This window comes from Pomacea canaliculata, linkage group LG5 (assembly GCF_003073045.1).
Source record: "Pomacea canaliculata isolate SZHN2017 linkage group LG5, ASM307304v1, whole genome shotgun sequence".
NCBI classification, from domain to species: Eukaryota; Metazoa; Mollusca; class Gastropoda; order Architaenioglossa; family Ampullariidae; genus Pomacea; species Pomacea canaliculata.
Genome location: NC_037594.1, coordinates 32,740,500 through 32,757,718, shown reverse-complemented (window position 1 = coordinate 32,757,718; position 17,219 = coordinate 32,740,500). Strand labels below are relative to the sequence as shown.

The following is a 17,219-nucleotide window of genomic DNA, read 5'->3' as shown; positions in this document are numbered from 1 at the left end:
TGTAGTACTTGACGGCCCCTGCTCAGGCTGACTATATGCTTTATCAGCCTACAAAAGAAGATATACCACAGACAGCCACGCATTCTGTGACTGCGACACGCATGAACGGAGCTCACTGAGTTCAAACAGAGGAAACCCCGCGCAGTCTGTAGAATGTTAAAGAGTTTGAGCTCTGTACCTACAAGTACCATTCAGTCACAGACTTGATAACCCTCAACGGGCTAAAAACTAGTTAGAAGCCGTCCGTTTGTCGCTGTTGTCAGTTAGAACTGATAATGAAAGATCGCAGTGGTGAGTAACTTTGTACCTGGGCACTCACTGTTCGCTTTTCTCCCCCACAACGCACACACTCACAGAACACCTGCTAAAATCATAGTATAACCTAACCTTTAACCCCACGAGAAGTAAAATTTCTTAAAAGCCGACTAACTCAGCGCCCATTGTGTGTGCACACTCGCTTTGTGCGGAGAATGGCGAAGGTTACAGCAATATTCAGAGAAGTAAAAAGCCAGATCTTGAAGCTGTAATGTGTAGAATGAGCTTTGGTGTAAAGGCGGTAGTGTTGTGGTGATCTTTATTCCCAGTTGATTGTGATTACCATTTCTTGCAGTCGGTGTCTGTTGACAGCACAGATCAGTGCGCAGCGGCAACACGACGGCGTGTGCAACATTGTGGTAACCGCTGGCCAAGCTGGCGTCACCATTATACTGACTCTCGGTGAGTCCTCGGTCACAGCAGGCAGTGCGGGGTACCAGACGTTTCTTATTTCGCTGACGTGCAAACCGTGTATCCTATTGGCAAGCTTTGTTTGTTAACTCGCCATCTGAATAGCCAACGGTCGGCGCTAGTGACGTCAGTTGCAGACAAGTGGCCAGTGGAGGACGTTGGAGAACCTGCGAGTGATCGCCAGTGGCACGTCACACAAGCACGTACGCCGGCTTCAAGAGCAATAAAACGGTCATGGGAAAATTCGATGGATATTTCGGTAAGCCTCCTTTATCATAAGATTGGTTTCTTATGAGCTCAAGCTATTCTGAGCTTTGGAAGCATTAATATTTTGATCTGTGAATCGACCAAAGAGTTAGATACCCTAAAGTATATTAATTCCGATACAAGTTTCTTGCGAGGAAGTTTTATGACTGATTCAAATGATGGAGCAGGCTCGTGCAGGCTTAATGATGATGTATGTATATTCACCCACTCTTGTATGGATTACGCAAAAGGCACGAACATGTTTTTATTGCTAAACCAATGCAGCTAATATTTTTCTTCAGATATTTTTCTCAACACCTTAAGATACGACTAAGTAAGAATAAGTAACTTTAATTATATATACGAACGTAAGAAGAAGAAACTCGGGCTGTAAAGAGCGAAATTCACAAACTAATTAAAAAAAAAAAATAAAGCCTCGCTGGGTAACTGTGGACAGGTCCTCCATTCCGACTTTTCAAACTGTCAGCTCGCGAGTCCTACGGCTCTTAACTCCGTGACCTTACCTGTGAGCGTACACCTACACCGACGGTAAGGTTGTTACTATTACCATCTGACGAGATATCTAGAGCTTACCTGTGTTGCATGCCACAGTCGACAAGGGAGGGAAGGGAACGGGTCGCCAAAGGTCGGGGCACCTTTCGTGGTGTACACAAAGTAGCTGTAATTTATGCACTGTGTTAGGCGACAGTAAAATCTACTTATGCAGCACTACCCTCATTTCAGTTCTCAAAAGCTGATAATAAATGAGAGTAAGTGTCATGTGCTAAACTTTCGCACTTCACCTGCATCGTCAGGATGACAAGTTGCGTGTGTCTAAATTATGTTCTGTTGAGAATTGCCGTCTGCGCCTTTCTTTGAAATGAAGGCACTTTGTTGTTTCCGTTTGTTTGGTTTTTTTTTTTTTAACTATAGTACGTTTCCTCGTGAATTACTTTTAAAGAATGGAACTGCGATTTTCTTTTTCTCTTCTCTTTCTCACAACTAATACTGAACATGCATACTGCCTGGCCAGAAATATTACTTCTTTTTGATTTTGATATTCTCTAATTTAGTTCTGTAGCTATTACCCTTCTGTATGGACAGTCCGGTGGCACAACGGTTAGCGGCTGTCACCTTAAGTTGCCTGTCCTGGGTTCAGATCTCGTCTCGAATACAGCTGTACTTTCTCTGTATGGGGCATCTGTTTACAGGGCTGGCTGCCTTGCCTTAGTTGCTGGCTCGGCGAAAAACACGAAGTTCCCCCCACCTTCTTTTGTGGATAGAGCTATGGCCTACAACTCTCTCAGCTGCTGTTAATGCTCTTATTGATAATGATGATTGATGATGATTGATTGATGATGATGATGACGACGATGAAGAGGATGGTGTTCTTGTTGAATATCCTTCATAACTGTACTATCGAGAATGAAACTAGTTGCTCCTTTTCTCACTTGAAATGGGATCAGGTTCTGTTCAATACAAGTTGGAGCTCCCCCTCTCCCTCCTGTTTTTCGTCTTTCTTGACGTGCACGTAGGACCCATTACACCTGATTCGCAAATCTTGATTTTTTTTTTTTTCATTTTCTGGCTCCTAGGTATATTTCTGGCGGGCCACAAAAACGGGATCGTAAAGGAGTCAAAATATAGCTACGGCCTGATATTAATGCTTTTATATCATAAGCATCTTGTTTCAACTTCTCTACCACGAAAGATTCTGTTGTCTCTCGCGATGAAGTTCCTTACTATTTTAATTATGAAAGGATTATTCGAGAATGCTGGATTTGTATCCTGGATGTGTACTATGCAAGGTTGGCCTTAATTACAGATGATCAATCTTTCTGAAGATTCAGGTCAGAGCCGTGTAACATGTAGTATAACCACATTTTCCAAAGACACATAAAGAGAAATGCGTTAAAATACGCTAAAGATAAAGTAGTTAATAAGTATAATTAGCCATCCCGAGTGACAGGTTTAGAGATAAAATAAACCTGATCCTATTACAAATACAGGCCAACGTATATATATATATATCTGACTTTGTAAAATTGTTATCAGAATATATAGTGTTTAACCCGTCTGTGTACAGTAACCCACACACAAGTCCTGCGACTCAGTCGGAAAGCAATCGATCTTGTGATTGTCAGGGTCCAGTCACAGACATTGCTCTGCGTGCTAACAGGACGTTTTTGCTTGAAACCACTGGCACCACGTCTGCTATTACCTTTGCTACGAATACTTTGCTGGAATAAATAAAAGCAAAAAAGAGCAAATGGATTGGGTCGAAATCGATGGCCATACAGCCTTTACTTTGAGATCGATATCACACAAAGGCCGACAGTTACATACACATTATTTTCAGCTCAGAAACTGTGTAAATTGTATTTATAAATCGAAGACATTTAAGTGCTACTTCTAGACCACCATTATGTTAATTTGATTTCTAAATCGATGTTAAACAAATTTGATTTGTAGATCGACATCACGTAAATGAAATTTTAGTAGTTGCATGCCAAGTAAAGGTTGCTTCTAGATAGGTGTGGAGTACATTTTATTTCCATGGTCATTTACAAATAATGCTGGTTTTATATCCCCGTACAATGGCACACAAATTTCGTATTATAAGATCTTAAAGACCTGCAGTGAACTACTTTGCCTGCTTGCTGTGGTCAGACTGGACCGTGTGTGACTCCAGCTCCAAACTTTTGTCCTTTCCACTTCAAGGCAGCTACAGCAGGAAAACTCACCTATACTTCCATATGCTCTTCACCGGCTGCGAACCAGAAAGCCGTAAGTCTTGGGAGACATCAAGCTTCACGAATACACGCAGCAGCTGAGATGTACTGTTAGCATACCTGTCTATGCCCCTTTTCTCCAAAAAAATGTACTTCATACCACTATAGAAGCAGGGTTAACGTGGCATTGGTCCATTAAAATATCATTTTTAAGAGACATCGATCTGGAAATAACATTTAAAATGCATTTCTCGTATTATAATTAAACGTATTTGGCTTTAAGTATTGTTATAATGCATCGCCAAATGAAAAAATGTATTTTTGATCAAAAACATGACAGGACTGCTAAGGTGGACCATCTGGCAGACTGTACTTTTTGCACCATAACATTGTCTGCTGTTAACGTTTGCGTCATAATTCACTTTATTGGCTCCTGCCACCTGTCTAATCCGATCAGGTGTTGCAATGGAGAGCAGGTGGCCTTCACCAGGTGAAAGACTTCAATCGCAAACACGTCACAGAAAGTCTGTTGCCAACACATACCACCGGGGACTGTGACTGTCCCGGTACACGGACTTTTCGCCGACGGACGTTTCGCCGCCGGACGTTTCGGAGCCGGACGTTTTGCCGACCGGACGTTTCGCCACCGGACGTTTCGGAGTCGGACCATTTGCCGACCGGCGTTTCGCCGCCGGACGTTTCGGCGCGGGGCACTCATTTCGGCATTTCACGCGGGACCTTTACGAAGTCAAGTGTGGGACGCCCCTTCGCTACACATTTCTCTCGCCATTGTATCAATGTATCAGTGAACTCTCTCTCCACTATCCCTCCTCATGTGAACCGTTAGCTCACACATTTCTCTCGCCATTGTATCAATGTTTTTTCTCTAAGCTGTTGCGCATAATCTGTGACAATCAAAGTGAACTGTCTGTGAAGTCTGTGTGTCAAATTTGTTTGAAATAAAGAATTATTGTGTAATCTAGTAGTTACTTTCATTCTTTGAGAAGTAAGCTATCTCTCTCTGACAAAATGCGACGAAACGTCCGGCGGCGAAACGCCGGTCGGCAAAACGTCCGACTCCGAAACGTCCGGCGGCGAAACGTCCAGTCGACAAAACGTCCGGCTCCGAAACGTCCGGCGGCGAAACGTCCGTCGGCAAAACGTCCGCACACGGACTGTCCCACACAAAGACCACGACACCGTCTTGAGCAAGTGGGCAATGTACAGTGGCATTACAGGGCTCCACGAGCTGTGGGTTATCTCTTTCATCTGTTAAAGGATCCATACAACCACATACGGAGATTAAGGACATTATGCATGAAGAAGGGAAACGTTATATACAAAAGCTCATGGAATACGACTCAGAGATATTAACAAATGTGTGGCTTATAAAATCAACAAACAGCACACATGGATTTGTGAGATAAAATGGACGATATTTAGCTTCTAATAAAGAAACTGAATGAACTAATCGAAAGCTTGTGTTTCGGGTTGGCGCCTGTGACGACAAAAGAGTGCTTAGTTGCCGGAAATGCTTTCATTGTTACGTGAGGCCATGAAGGTTCATCGAAAGGTTACCCACATTATTATGTGAGGGTTCGTCGAAAGGTGACCCACATTATTATGTAAGGGTTCGTCAAAAGGCAACACACTTTGCTGATAAAAGTTCGCCTCTCAACAATAGAAGTTTCTCCACAAAAACGACCAGAGAAAGCAGTGTCATCTAAGTCAATACTGGAACCACTCGGTGATTCTTGAGAGGAAACCAAGGAGCTTGTCGGGACCTATAGGTCCTGTATATACTATATATAAGCATTGATCGAGTTTCGGATGGCGAAGTCATTCGCGTGTCGGCCTGCGTCGGGAAAATGACTTCATCACTGCCCCGAAGGTGTTGGTTTACTTAATAACAATTATCATAACATGCATCAGACAAGAGCATTTCTTCTCCCCTCCATTTGAAATTGTCCCCTCTTCCAACTGTGACTAAGTTCGAAGCTTTCAAGTCTGGCCTCACAACCCACATCTTTCGGAGGTATCCATAATTCGGGGAATATATATTCCACTCAATCCTCAGTTCTATTTCTTGGTCCATGCACTTCGTTTGTTTGCCATCTTTCCTCTTTATGACTTTGATTGTTTAATTAGTCATACAGTAAATTGTCGGCTTAATATATAATTGTTTTCACAGTGAATTGAGTTCACGCTCTGCAGCAACAAAACACGCACAAGCGGGTTTCACAAGCCACAAATACGGACAAGTAGTTTAGTAATGTCACCGTCCAGTTGCCTTCTACACTTATAGAATTATAGGTATAGACGAGAATGAAAAATGATAGAATGCGTTATACTTCACATTGCAATTATCCGTCTGCTCAAACAATGTATCTTATGATGTTCTTCATTGACAGGTGAATACAATTAGTATGCATTCCTGAATTTGGTAGCGTGTAACCGCAAGATATGATTAAAATCTTATACTTGGAAACTTTTTTTTAGAATGCTTACTGAAGAATGGTTTTGTTTATTTAAACAGATTATAGACGGCATGGCTGAACATGAGCGTGCCATGACCGTATCGTTTGTGCAGAAACAGAACGTCCCTTGCTGACATGATGGGTCTGCAAGACATCCCTATGAAGTCGCCCGCCTGCTCTAAGGATCTCGGGAACTTGAAAAGTCTGGATAACGTCCGACCCAGAGGGTCAGCCAAGGACAGACGTCCTTTTTCTGGAGAAAGATGTGAGACAGCGGGCGGCACCGGCTCTACTGCCACTGACATTGTCACCGCTGCCACAGTCACGAATGCTGTTAGCAACACGGAAGAGATTTACGACGACGATGACGAAAACTTTGGAAGCGACTCTGATGATTGGGAGACGGAGGAGGGTAGGTTGTCGAGGGCGCTGCAAAGGTGGATGCCAGAGTACGTCCTGACTCCCGTACCTCAGCAGGACACCTCCTCCCGCCAGCCCGTCTTTAGTGCGCGCCTGGGCTCCCGGGGTGTGACCGTCAGGCGTTCCGACAGTTCCGAGTCTACAGACACACAGATTTCTCTCTTCAGGTCAGTTCTTTGACGACCAAATACCAACAGTCAATCAAGTGACCGACTGACCGACCTGACTAGCCAGAGAAGCGGAAGAAAGCCACTCATTTCAGGCAACGAAAGTTTGTGCGTGCTCACGTGAGTGTGCATGTGTGTGGGAGAGTCCGTCCGCCCGGCTGTTCTGTCAGGAAGCTATTAATTAAGCTTTGCTGTCATTAGAGCTATCAAACTTCTGTCATTTGCACTTCACAGACATAGATTTTCCAGTATCCAGGTTAATTTGATTATAGCTATTCTCACTATTAGGGAACAGCGATCTATGAAGCCGGTGTAGCTGCTTAATTATACAGATTACTAATGGATAGAGGGGAGAAAACTCTACCATCTGCCTCTGATGCTTTTATCCGTATGTATCCGTCAACCTACAGCTGTTCCAGCTACAGTTCACGCGTCGTCAAACGACGAAAGAGACGAGGACGACGAAAGAAGGCGGAACCCACGTCAAGGTGGACGGAAGAGGGGGCAGCACGACGAAGCCAGGGTCCGCAGCATCAACAACAGCATTGGCAACAGCAACAGGGGGGAGTCGCTGGGAGGAGTTTGCAAAGAAGCGACAGAGCGAACTAAATCGCTTCATGAAGTCACAGACACATGCTCTCTCCCAGGTATAATATTTCAGAAGGAAATATTTCACTTATCATTATTGTGAGCATCACGGCCATCGTCACCCAGCAAATCGTTCGAGTCGTTGATGCATCACGGCTAGTAATTCTTTAGAGTTTTTCTCCATTCTGTGCTAGGTCACATAAAAAAATATTTCTTAAATCACCGGTCTTAAGTGCAAGTCGATTTCTCTAAGTTTGGTCGAGTTGAGAAAGATGACTTAAAAATCATTTCTAACATATCACATGCACACCAGCTTTAAGACAGATTTTTGGAAGCCCCGGCACCCCCACCCCTTCCAAAAAAAAAATAAATAAAATAATAAACTTTAATCCAACCCAGCCCTAATGTCTTTAGCTTCTACAATCCTGAGAACACGAGCTTTGAACATTGTCTTCTTGCTAAGCACAGTTTGTTCCACTTGTTTTCACAATGTTGACATTAAATGTTGTTTAATGTTTAATAAAGTTAACACCTTTTAAAACTGAACTTGTCACTCTGCATACACCACAAAGAAGAGAGATCCTGTAGGTGAGGGTGTCGATTTGTAGGGCTTCAACTTGACGGAGGAATCCGAGGCCTTCCGACTGTGCGACAAGGATGAACAAAAAGCTTTGTTTGAGTGTGGGAGGCTGGACAAGCTGGCCTTCGCCGCTGGACTCAAGAAAAGTGGCAGCATGACCAACATCAAGCAAGAGGTCCGAGGAAAACCCCAGCAAAGAGTGGCTTCAGCGAGCGCCAAGAAATCTTTCGGAAAACCTGTAGACTTCCAAGTAAGCGTCATGCCAATCATTAACAAAACTGCTTCGTGAGTTTGAATGTGTAACTACCTTTAACACATTAACCGATCTTCTGTACAGTAATAAGACGATCACATTATAAGTTATAAAAATGGACTCTTGATTAGCAGTTTACATTGCTTTTATCTTTTACATCTGCATCCTATAACGGAAAATTGTCTTCCTTGACATTATTGCAACAGTTTCTGTTACTCAACGTCTTTTTTTTTTTAAATTTTAAATGCCTTACACATAGAATTCTTTGTAGGAGCTGAAGCGCCAGTTGCTGATGGCACAGCGTTTGACAGCAATGTCACACAAGTCCTCCAGACGGCGATCCTTGCACAGAACTGCCTCTCGCCAATCTCTCTTCTCCACTGAAAACAGTGAGGTCTACCTGTCAGCACGGACACTTACACCACCGTCAGCAGCAGAACCCGTGAAAGAGAAACCAGTGACCGTTTGGAAAGGCGACAGCCAGATATTGGCTATTGATCTCAATCGGGAATTGACAACAACAGTAAGCATACCTAGCTAGAAAGTGTAACTGTAGTGTACGAGGATGCTGACAAGTGTGATTATATTGCTGACGTGAAATAATATTTTGTCACAATGTCTTGTTTTCAAAGCAATAAATTTCTTTAGGAGAAAGCTTTCTTTGTTATGTAAAACTTGTTCCTTTACATTATCACCTTCATTCTTACTTGGCAGTTTTAAGTCATAATTGAAAATATTTTGTGAACCTTTTTTGTAAAAGATTGTTTTACATAAATATTTTATGCCCCATTTTTCACAACTTTTGGACTTTGTTGTTGTTGGTGTTACATTTGTCATCCTCGAACATTTGAGTTGATACTCGACAGAAATGCAGTATGCAATTGCCATGAGATCACATATACCAAGAGTATACTCAGGACTAATTGTTGACCTTTTCCAGGTAAAGCAGCGTATTGCAGGCACAACAATCGCTCTGGAGCGAGTGACAGGTATGGGAGATAATAATGAACCACGGATGTACCCTGCTCATCTAGACGAATTTCCGTCCTTTACTGAAGAAAACTTTGCCACGATAGCCAGAATACCTCAAAAAATCCGTATTTCTCCCCATCTTAGTGATGTGATCAAGAGTGACATCAAGGTTCGCATGGGTCGTCCTCGATACCACGAAATTCGAGAAGAAGACCTCGAGATGTGGAACCGTGGGCTGTCGCTGAACAGGGCACACAGGAACTTGAAAGTATTTAATTGGCTCCACAGTTTACGAGAAGATGAATTTGATGTAAATCCCATGCATCAGACTATCAGTGATGTACTTCCTGATGAAGATGACACTACATTTGGGGAAATGGTGTTGGTAAAAGCAGTGGATGAGCCAGACATCAGGCCATTACTAGAAAGAATTAGAAAAAATTATATCAAATAGCCTTAAAATCATCTGAGAAAAACTCGAAATTGTTTTTTTAATTTCTTATGATTCTCCTAGTTCAATACCCTCCACTAATAAAAACAAAAAAATACTGACTGCAAGTAATGGTATGATTGCAATGAGTTTCCAATAAACAACCTTCCTGCAATGAATGCATACCGATGATACGTCACATCTGCATGTGAACATTTTAATCATAAGCTGGTGTCATAGATACAATTTTCCAGATTTAGATGCTTTACATCTTGTGTAACTTTCTGAACAGCGATAGGGTCATGCCTAAATTGTATGCTCGCATGTGTGTTTCTTTGTCTGTATGATCGCCTGAGAAATTTCCTAGTATTACTAGGGGTTAAACGGATATTAACTCTTAGGACTCTAGGACATAATTAAAATATTCTGTTTTACAATTACAGGAGGAATGCTTGTTGATAATGGCTGACTCATGTCTAGTTGAAATGATCCCAAAATTGAGTAAACGAAGAATGTCTCTGTAATACTATCATGACCGTAGCACAAATCTGCCTTCAAATATTCTTATACGAAACTAATCACCGCACATTTACTGAGCTGGTGGATTTGAACTATTAAGAGAAAGACATAAATCAGAAGAAGAGAAGCTACTGTGAGGATAATGGCAAAACAAATGTTAAAAACACAAAAATAATTGATCAATCAAACAATGTAAGCAAAATATAGCATTTGTTAGAGCAACGATTTAATAATAAAGCATACTTGAGATAAAGGGAAGACAATTCAACAAAATGCAGACCATGTAAAATTATCTTAGTTGTATTGCAAGGTCTTTGTAAGCCATTCACTTGAGGTAGGTATTTATTATTTCTTTACTACTGTGCATATTAAACAATGTCAAGACCTCAAATCTTTAAATGTCTTTTTCAAAAGGACGTGATAGTATTAACTCCAAAGATTTCTTAGCTTTAGTTATTTCTGTTGATGCATTCAAATCGTAAACCAATGTTTTTTTCACCCCATCTTAAGTTTTAAATAATCACATGTGAATGCATGCACACACACACACAGAGTACACATTAACAAAACAACCTCTTTTTCAAATCATACACTCATGCATGTTCTCCCTTGGGAACCGTTCAAACCAAAGTTGCTAGATATACAACTTAATCGTCATAAATTGATACAAATAAAAGAAACTTCTCACTTAAAAGCTGTTTGGGTATATTTAAAAAATGCAGATCTCTTGTAAGTAAAAATCAAATAATTTAAGTGAGAAAGTATATCACAATCACTGTAAGAAAAAGCCAAAATGCTTAATAAGCCATGGGTGGACTGCAATGGTGGTCTTTATCTTGTTTTTCCTTCCATTTTAAAGAAAAAAAAAAAATCAACCTTTTTGTCCTCTTGCAGACATTTTTAAGAATGGAAATGAAGGTAGAAATGCTTATGCAACCAATTCCACATTCTCTGCAAGAAAATGTCTAAATGAAGGGTGTCATCAGCGCATATTATCAACATTACTTTCAGTGCAGGATAGTTTAAGATATTATGAAACAATTGCCTCAGTAGTAACAGCTAAGGGCATTTATGACTGAAAGTTAACATAAATTGCATAAGAAAAGAATATTCATGCATGGATTTCTTTAATATTTCCTTAGCGTAAATGTCTGAATCCTTTCAGCATTTTCAAAGTAATAACATCAAGGCAACTCAGCCTTATAGTCTTTTTGATTCCACCAAAGAATCTCATAAAATGTTCAGCACCGTTATTCTCCATGCACCAAATGGATATCCCATCATTAAAATGGGCTAAGTCAAGGTAACCAACAATAAAAGGTTGAACATGGAAGTTAAATCTGTAAAAGCTAAATCTGACTCAAAAAAACACAATCTTCAAGTGCTCCTGTGTTTCATGCTGAAGATGATTTAGCTGATGTCAAACTCCAAGTGAACAAATTCCTGTCAACAGTGAGAAACACTATAGTGAGTTTCCCCAAAAGCTTTCTATATCTGTAAATTTATTTTCTTTGCATCTTAAAGAGGATGGGAACTCTTGTTCATATGGATATTCATCCTTCCACCTCCAAAAATAAACATGTTTTATAAGACTCAGCTTTATGATAAATTTTCTGCATTATAACATTTTGTATACATGTAGACTTAATTAAATATTCTCTTCTTTTTTTTCTTGTGTTCACTTGTGCACATACACACACATATATCTTGCACACAGAATTTGTACCATCTTCCAGCAAAACAGCTATCATTAAAACACCAAATCAAAGCAATTTTCTCACTGCATTTTTGAAGTATTTGTCCTTTAAAACCTGCATAGTGTTGCCAGTTTCTAAGACGATATAGCTGTCACCACAGCAACAGTAGACATCAATCTGAAAACAAAATATTAGCTATAAGCACTATGACCATATTGAATTTTTTTAAAGCAGTTTATTTCCCAGCCTTGTTTTATTTTTTTAACTGAAAGTTTCTTTTGTGTAGTATAGCTGCATGATCTGAAAAGTGTGGAAGAACAGTAATTTAGGGTAAGCATTTTTTCTGCCATCAGTAAGAATTTTTTTCTACCATCAATAAGAATTGTCCAGATCTATTGCTTCCCATCTGTTTTAGCATAAAACTTGTTTTTATCATGTAATAGAAATACAATTTTTGAAATAAACAAATGAGTAATTTTCTATTTTATTCATAAACTTGGTAGCTCTGTAGCATGGTGGTCAGCGTATTGGACTATAGAACAGAAGATTGCCACGCAGCTTCAGACTTGCTTGGTCCTGTGGCTAGAAATCTCCCTCTGCCCATTGGCCCCTGAATTAGCAGATCTATCATGGAATGCAAATGTTGTGTAACTTGCAAATGACTGCTTAGAGGTGAAATGATATTGCTGACAAATTTTGTCTATTTTATATATATTTTTTAAAAATTAGTGAAACATGCAATCTAAAGCAAATACTTTGGAAGAAAAATGTAATGTAAAAAAAAAAAATAATTGCAGAGTGAATATTTTAATCAATCAAACCCTGTGTTCTTCCTCTATAAGTAATTTCTTGCGCAGGAACGAAACAAGATTTTGGACAGTTGCTAGTCCTGTAACTCGGATGAACTTCTTCTCCAGTACCTACAAGTATGAAATAATAATGAGTTTGGCAACTGCATCCAGAGGAGTAAATGCACAGGAGTAAATGCACAATCAGGAGGAGAAAGAGGAAGATGAGAGATGATGAAATAAATGTCATGACTGCTAATGGAGACAACATTATGACAGAAAGTGAAAACAAATATTAGGATGACAATAGTTATAAATATAATGACAACAGGTAGGGAGATCAAATGGATTATATCCTTGCCTCTTTTCATTAACTTTTCATACTGTAAATGAAATTAAGCACAACTAGGTTTGATAGGTAATGTATTCTTATTATATAAGCTTTCTTTTATTTAAGCAAACCAATAAATAAAGATACAAAAAAACATTTACCTTTTCTGGTGAGGAAGTGCTGTAAAGATACCCCCACATCCCCCAAAAAAAAATTAATTGGTTATGCACAAGATTTTTGTTTGCAGTCAACAGATTCTGACCTACTATTGAAGTCTGTCAATCACACTAAAAAATGTGCTCATTGTAAATCTAAACCTTGTCACATACACTTCTGTAGTAAGAATATTCCATATGCAGCTTCTTTACTGATATACAGCCAAGGCAATCAAATAGTAAAATCTATCAATATTACAAATAAACAAATTTTTCTGGTCAGTGTTTCAAAGAAAATGGAAACTTGTTGGCAGGTTGTTGAAGTTACTATGTCAGCAACATGTACCATATCAATGTAAGTTTTTAAAAGAAATTAAAGAAAAAATTAGAAGCTTAAGTGCCTACATCTGGTGATGGACAAAGCACCCACACCTAAAAGGGTCAGCATGTGTCAGAGCACTTGTTAGACATGTTATGTCTTTTATGAATAAAAGCATTTATGCACACATAGTTTGCTCTACATTCCAGACCAATTAAGTACTGTAGCACTTGCTTATTAAATTTGTGTAGGTAAATTAATACTTAAACAGTATTATCTGCCTCCAATACGTTGTTGTATACACCTATATGGACAATTTCAATCACAGACTTTCAAATGTTCATATTCTTACGCCATTGCACTGCAGCTTTTTTATTGCTCCAGTTTTAAAATTCCTTCAGGATATATTATGGAAAACATATTTTAAGTCTATGGGTTTTGTCCTGAAAAGTATGCAAATAATAAATCAAAGACAACTATGTGAGACTGCCTGCATGCTAGTGAACTGCTTTCATATATTTTTTGGCATACCATCTGCATTGAAGAACAAGAGAGACAACAGGAACCACTCCACTTTTACTTGATGCTGGTTGTGGCATGCCACAACCAGCAGTCTTTGTATTTTCTGGAGATTTCACAGGCTTTACAGGCGACGCTCTTGAATCAGAAGCTAAAGTAAAAAATTATTTACATCAATAAATAACATCAAATCAAATGTTATTCTGTAAATTACTTTACAATACATAAAGGAAATGACCATGTGTTATATAAAAGTAACTATATGTGTCAAATACATGCATTGTTTTTGATCTGTAACATGTGTCTCAGAAGAATTTGAAAGAACTAAAACTTGCCATGCATTTTACAAAATAAGCTGAGAAGGAAACTACCTATTCATTGCTTTTAACTTTACAGAGAAAAAAAAAAATTGTTGCCAATGGCATGACATGTCTGTTTATAAAACAATATTTTGTTTAGTTTATTACCGCAATCTGCATAAAACTTCTTTTTCTTTGCAAGCTCGTCTGAAATAAAATGATTGTCATATGATAAATTTATATAAATATTCCATTAAAAGTCACAAATATCAGGAAAAATTACATATGCATGAAGATAATTACAAATTTGGTAATGAAGCAGTAATGCATTAGCTGCAAATAAGTAATTTTAAAAGAAATACATTAAACAACTGTGTTAGCATGAAAATTAAAAAAAACAACAACTCAGATTTGTTTTGGCAGGAGAAAAACTAAACCTTTATGCTCGATAAAAAGTATGCAAGCATCTGTATAGAGATTTAGCACACATTTGATAGTATACACAAATTGTTTTTTGGTTGTTCATGTAACTAACATAAATATGTTTTGGACAGATATATATGTTATTAAAAAGATAAATACTGGCAACAATATTACCTTCTGCAAGATGTGGTAAAAGTCCATACACAATGTCCTGAAGAAGCCTATCAAGTCTGTTAATTAAAATGCAATAAAATCTTATTATTTTAACATATAACAGCAATCAAAAGCAAATCTACACTCTCTTTATTACTGTCTGTCTCTCGTGCACACGAATTGTGCTGAAACAGGCTTACATATAACTGGTGACATCAAAAATTGTATGTTTGCCTTCTTGTAATAGATATTTAAGTACAAGCAAAATGGAAAAAGTTGAAATATGATATACTGCCTAACTAGATTTTAATAACAATGAATGCATATGAATGGCTGTATAGTATATTCTTCTTTATAATGCAATAAAACCAACATATACTGACTGAGAATTCATGCCACAAACTTCATTATAAAATATGCGTAAGCTAAAAGATACTTAAAACAATCAAAGTGCTTTTACAGTTAAAAATAAATCAGAACAGTCTGCTAAATCAGTGCCAATCATCAAGCCAAACATTCCCCTTAGCAAACGCTTTTAATACTATGCATGTCACAAAACATGTATGCTTTTTTTTTGGTTTGATGGTAAAAAAAAAAGAATGCAAAAGACTACAAATTTAAAGAAAACTGAAATACTTTACCTGATATGAACAAAAGGGTCTGTGGGATGGATTAAGATGTGACAAGTGGGACAGTGAAGGCTGCGTTCTACATGCCTGACAATGCAGTTTTTGCAAACTGCAATGAAGTAATACATATGCAAATGCAAAAGGTGAATGAAACCCAGCATGAGATAAAGATGACAAAATCTCAAGACTTTGACACTTTTGGGCAGGAAGACCTTGTACAATCATTATCTACCCATAAATACATACACATGCAATGCAAATATTACAATACTACTAACTAGTTAAATTTTGTTCCAAATCAAATTTTAAATTTCCATATCCAACAGCATGATCATCATCTGGTAATGAGCTAAAGTATTAATAAAAAAAAAGTAGACAGTCAATGATAAGGTCATCTCAAAACTCTGACAATAATTATTTTGTATAATCTTCATACACCAGTATTGGTTAGACTCATGCTACAAACTGGAATCCCAACACCATTTAGCAAATGATGGGTTTTTTAAATTAATTAAAAGTTAAGATGAAAGGGAATTTGACTTACAATTTACACTTAACCATCCATAAGCTAACATGATGACTGACTTACATGATTAATATTTAAATGCTGTAACTTGCTATGTCTGATACAGTCTATTGATATCTAAGGATACTGTACCATTTTAACTTACAGGAATGCATGCATTCTGTAACTGTAGAAGCTTCATAGAGATATCCATAACAGATGCCACAAGTAATGTACTGGTTAATATTTTTTATAGGCAGCCACAAAGTATTAGTGGCATCGATTCTGTTTTTTCCAGAGGTGCTTCTTGTGTCTAAATCATCTGATTTCTCTGCTGTGATGCTACCATTGCTAGAGTGGGCCGACTTCTGTTCACATTCTGCGCTGCCGTCTGCCATCTCGTATTGATCGTCAGGACAGAGGGGGATGTATCTGTACAGAAAAAAATACACTTTTTCATTTACAGATTACTTGGTTATGATTCTTTTTATCATTATTTTCACAACATCAGGTACAAACCCCATTAAGCTGCGAGCTATCGAGTCGTTAGAGCTACGGTCTAATGACGACGAGCGTGTGTGAAGCATTCGCTTTTCCACCCAGGCGATCTCATAATGCTACCAACACTTTAACGTAATGTACAGGTTAATTCGCTGTTTAATACAAGGGTGTGTCGTGTTGATTTCTTGCGATTCACACGCGGCGTCCATTAATTTGTTCCAAGGCGGACGCTGGCCCCTAAACGGAACCACAGCCCGTCTGGATCACAGCTCGCTCGCCGTGCAGCCAACGCTGGACGTAGTTTCAGTTTGAACAGTCGTACGCAGAGTATAAGAGGAAAGAAGTTTCTTTGTGCACACTCTTAGTCACCAGCTAACAATTCACCTAGTCTAAATATGGCGATCGTTTTCAACCTTCCATATATTCCATCTTAGTCGCAAAACATGTAATGGAAAAAGCAGGCTATTTTTGTTTGTCAGTAATGAATGTTCCTTACGTCTCTTATGAATGCTCGCCAAATACGATCTGTTTTTTTAGTCAATTAAAAGATAGATATCCCTTGGACGACAAGATTAACGTATGGAAACGCTAGAATGATATTTCCTCTAGAAAAGGATATGCTATAAAATGCAGAGGTAGACGTGTTGTATAAATTTATCACAATCTACTAAGTGTCACCATCGTTTTTCCCCTTGCTCCTGCAGAAAGGTTTGGGTCTTTTAGTTATACAAGCGATAGTATGTAGTGCTTTCGTGTTTCTATTCGTTGTACATCAAAGCGTAAGTTGTTT

At 38.7% G+C, this 17,219-nt stretch overlaps 2 protein-coding genes across 10 annotated transcripts; one reads left to right on the top strand and one right to left on the bottom strand.

The window, feature by feature from the left end:
* The first annotated feature begins 18 nt into the window (after window positions 1-18).
* On the top strand, window positions 19-10,167 carry LOC112563886. 4 transcript variants are annotated; one of them, XM_025238324.1, is made up of 7 exons: window positions 19-291; window positions 611-985; window positions 6,241-6,768; window positions 7,179-7,415; window positions 7,965-8,186; window positions 8,461-8,712; window positions 9,130-10,167. In XM_025238324.1, exons 4-7 carry the CDS (start codon window positions 7,386-7,388, stop codon window positions 9,613-9,615), a joined length of 990 nt encoding a protein of 329 aa, XP_025094109.1. In that variant the 5' UTR covers window positions 19-291; window positions 611-985; window positions 6,241-6,768; window positions 7,179-7,385; the 3' UTR covers window positions 9,616-10,167. The 4 variants fall into 4 exon arrangements, with proteins under 4 accessions (XP_025094109.1, XP_025094111.1, XP_025094112.1 ...); XM_025238326.1 differs by having other exon boundaries at window positions 6,241-6,888; XM_025238327.1 differs by lacking the exon at window positions 611-985.
* Window positions 10,168-10,319: 152 nt separating this feature from the next.
* Window positions 10,320-17,185, bottom strand: LOC112563888 (polycomb group RING finger protein 3-like). Of its 6 annotated transcripts, none has more exons than XM_025238333.1 (10): window positions 17,108-17,185; window positions 16,095-16,360; window positions 15,436-15,532; window positions 14,816-14,871; window positions 14,387-14,425; window positions 13,932-14,070; window positions 13,088-13,106; window positions 12,629-12,727; window positions 11,892-11,984; window positions 10,320-11,553 (listed from the first exon to the last, which is right to left on the bottom strand). In XM_025238333.1, the coding sequence occupies exons 2-10, from the start codon at window positions 16,324-16,326 to the stop codon at window positions 11,521-11,523; spliced, it is 807 nt and encodes a 268-aa protein (XP_025094118.1). In that variant the 5' UTR covers window positions 16,327-16,360; window positions 17,108-17,185; the 3' UTR covers window positions 10,320-11,520. The 6 variants fall into 6 exon arrangements, with proteins under 6 accessions (XP_025094118.1, XP_025094117.1, XP_025094119.1 ...); XM_025238332.1 differs by lacking the exon at window positions 17,108-17,185 and adding an exon at window positions 16,926-17,096; XM_025238334.1 differs by lacking the exon at window positions 17,108-17,185 and adding an exon at window positions 16,814-16,921.
* Between the last annotated feature and the right edge of the window lie 34 nt (window positions 17,186-17,219).